Source organism: Cibotium barometz, chromosome 24, assembly GCF_041138505.1.
Source record: "Cibotium barometz isolate CiBa-2024 chromosome 24, ASM4113850v1, whole genome shotgun sequence".
NCBI lineage: Eukaryota > Viridiplantae > Streptophyta > Polypodiopsida > Cyatheales > Cibotiaceae > Cibotium > Cibotium barometz.
In genome coordinates this window covers 18,694,142-18,697,603 of record NC_141069.1, presented here as the reverse complement: position 1 = coordinate 18,697,603, position 3,462 = coordinate 18,694,142, and the positions used below count along the sequence as shown (strand labels likewise).

At 38.4% G+C, this 3,462-nt stretch overlaps 1 protein-coding gene across 1 annotated transcript; it reads left to right on the top strand.

Annotated features, from left to right (window-relative positions):
- Positions 1 to 477: 477 nt before the first annotated feature.
- LOC147624979 (uncharacterized) lies at positions 478 to 2,116 on the top strand. Its single transcript, XM_086817924.1, has 2 exons — positions 478 to 627; positions 1,340 to 2,116. Exons 1-2 carry the CDS (start codon positions 478 to 480, stop codon positions 1,946 to 1,948), a joined length of 759 nt encoding a protein of 252 aa, XP_086674050.1. The 3' UTR covers positions 1,949 to 2,116.
- Positions 2,117 to 3,462: the final 1,346 nt, after the last annotated feature.

Sequence of the window (3,462 nt, the reverse complement as noted above, 5' to 3'; positions counted from 1 at the left end):
ATGATTCTAATTTGTTGCACTTGATGGTGTACCGAATCGATGAATATATGTAGGCAAAGCTGTAGGGATATGTAAAGGTTTCCGTGATTCCAATGCTGTGCCTATTGCATATTCTATTATTTGCACCTTAGCGCTATCTCAACCTGCCTGCAGCCTTGGATTAAGTCAACGTATTTGCTGTACCTTGACTTGACTTGCGAATTGTTAATTTTTACCTTAGAAGTTAGCGCTGTCTCAACTTGCCCTGCAGATTAGCCTTTATAAGTCAATGTAATTTTTTCTACATCATACATACGGTCATTGCGGTGCATGCCCGTCGATCAAAGATGATGACTTGCGTCGTGAAGAGTGAACGTGAAGCTACTGAACATTTCTATTGAACCGGCCTTTTGATGGGACTAGTTCTGCGTTGCCAAGCTCCAACTTGCCTCAAGTCTCCCACTTCTTAGATGCACCAACTTGTCTCAAATGGATCCCATGTCTCCCGCTTTTAAAAGGCACCGTGTTGTTTGGTCCGAAGTGGCCCTGGAGGCAGAGGATGTGTACGTGCGGGAGGCCGCCGCCAATGTAGTGTGGTTCTGGTCCGTGCTGGAAGATTTGATCTCCGAGTCTCGGGAAGTATTAAAGGTCAGCTTTAACCTAGAAGTAAAATAAAAAAAGGGAAAATTACCATTATGAAATATCTTAGTACTTTCTAAATTCCCATTTCGACCTTAGCTAAGATGACTTTAATCTACCTATTAACCCTCGTAGTTCCACTATTTGCATTCTCGATAGATTTCACTAATGATAGATTGCTTAGTGCAGTTACAATCTTGGCCCTAAAGTTCCCAAAGTAAATCGAGAATGCCCATGTTCACGGTAGAGAAGAAGAATGTCCATGTTCGTCATAGGGTGAAAGAGTGCTTGCGTGCAAAGAAGAGGAATGAAGAAAAAGGCAAGCTTCAAACTACTACACCACTGTAGACTGCCTAATGAGCTTTACTCCCAATCTACTCAACGAATTGTCTACCCCAAATGTCAATATTTAGGGGATTTTTAAAATACAATGTCAATTCGGCAATTTCTTGATAATCTAGGGTAGAGTTTTGTGCACTGATTAAACTAATTATTGATCATAGGGCTCCGTTTCATTATAATATTTGGTAATAAACAAATAGCGGTAATGGTCCGTTTGATTACAATATTTGGTAATCGTTGTCAGTTTATGTTGACTAGAAGTTGTCTTTTAACTCGGCTGGACCACAACATGACTTTGCCACATATCAATCTAGAAAACTTTTAGTAGATCTAGAAAAACAATAATGCATGTTTTCTAAAACAACAATTAACATTGTAGGATCATATCAACGACAAGAGGCCACCATTGTGCTGCCAAAGAGGGCTATTGTCCAAGTTGGCAAAGCTTGTCGCTAGCAACTATGGCTCGGCTGGATCTGCTGCGGCCTATGCTTTCAAGGTTCTCCTAGAATCCTCATACAACAATGATCCTCTTGAATTGGTGACATGTGTTGAATTGGTGGACATCCTCATCCAACGCATCAAACTCTTGTCCATAGCTGGCCAACACTTTGTATTGGAAGATGATTCTCATGCACTTATATTGTGCCTACTCCGTCGACTTCAAAGTCCTCCCACCACCACTTCTTCCGACATGACCCGTCTCATTGACAAACTATACACCAATGTCATTCCATCACCCACTTCAAAAGATCAAGACCAACAACTTCAGGCCCTAACTGATTACATCTCCAATACCTCCCAAGTTGAAAAGCCATCATCAAATAACACTCATGCACTCGAGCCTAACTTGAAGAAGGTGTTAACTGATCTCTCAGAGGGTCCACGTTCAAGGACGATATTTCAGAATCATTTACTTAAAATAATTCTTTCTCTTGCTGCCTTTGTCGTTTTAGTGGTAATCTTCAATGTTGCATTATTCTCTTAGTGGTAGCCAACTAGCCTGTAGCCTCCACGACAAAATAACACTTCTTCTGAAGATACATACACTCAGTGTATGTCTAATAACTGTAATGCATAAAGTGTGTATGCTTTTTGATACACTCACTCTTATTTATGTACACTGTCATCCAAGGAGGTGAGGATCTTAAGGTAATTGCTGATTAAAAGTACTTTGTTTAGCACTAGTATCAATCTCTTGTCACCATTACTATCATTTCTACTCTTCATCCTATTGTCCTCTTCCCATAAGTGATAGCGTTATACATGTGTATCTTCTCCCTACTTAAAAGTAGGGGATGTCCATTAAATGCTTCTCAAACAAAAATCTTGCATATTGTACTCTTATTACATATGCTAATCTCTCCACCTATGAATTGTTCAAAGGACCTTATGATTGTCCACCCTTTTAACCCCTTTTGAAAAGGTCATCCCTATCCCTCAAGAAATGAAAACGTGTAAAAGGCATTAATTTATCTCATTGTTTGTATGCTTTACATAGCACAGTGTTTGCTTCCATACAAAAAAAAGTATGTTGAACTTAGGTGCAAGTTTCAAGTCAAGTTTGCATGGATTAGTGTAAGTTGCAATTGAAATAATGTGTTTGAGCATGACAAACATCATTAGCCAACTGGTGCATAAAAGGCTCTTGTTACCCATTGAATCATGGAAAGTGATCAGACACGAAAAAAAAAGCTGGTTTCAAATGATTCAAAACAAAAGTTTGAGAAATATGGAATCTTGAGCTGGATATTAATGCACTATGGGATTGCTTTTGCAATTCAACTTCCAATACTAGCTACAAAATAGTTGCTTGTGGGTGTGTACAGAGAGAGACACATAGGTCTAGAGTATAAGAACAAGGAACTTTTGCTATATTCTTTTTTTTATAAAGATAATCACCATTAGTTTTTTGATCTATAAATGAGTGTGAATGGTGAATGTCCAACCTAGACAAAGTATAACACTTTCTATCGAACGTTATTGTAAAATATATCAGCTAGTACATAGTTAAAATTTATACATAGGCAAAGATGTCATCATTGAGCTGCATATATAGGCGAAGCATCATGATATAGGAAAATAAGAAGTATCCAACAACCAACTACTACAATATTGGGAGTCCAAAAAAGAAATGAAAAAAGAAACTTCAATTTCACACGTGCCATGTCTTATTTCAAGAATGTCACTAGGAGATTGTTGAAATAGTGGTTGATTCATGATCAAGGATGTATGAAATGGCATACATGTTTTTTAAAGAGCATTCCTGATAGTAACCCTTAAAGAAACCGGTTTGCTAAAAAATCTTGTCCACTAGTAAAGTGACTATCACGACCTACCAAAGGAATATCTTTCTTTTTAGAGGTAGGATCGCTACCACCCTCCGACGTTAGCTATCCACCCATCAGCAAGCAACTCTACAAGTTTTAGGTACTTTGAGTAAAAAAACCTGCAAAAATTGTACGACAAATGCTGCTAATCCTAGGGCTACTGGTCGTAGGC

Excerpts from the sequence above, each read along its gene's own strand:
- LOC147624979 (XM_086817924.1), top strand. The coding sequence starts at position 478 with ATGTCTCCCGCTTTTAAAAGGCACCGTGTTGTTTGGTCCGAAGTGGCC. Across the intron at positions 628-1,339 it reads AGTCTCGGGAAGTATTAAAG|GATCATATCAACGACAAGAG; the intron begins GTCAGCTTTAAC and ends TTAACATTGTAG.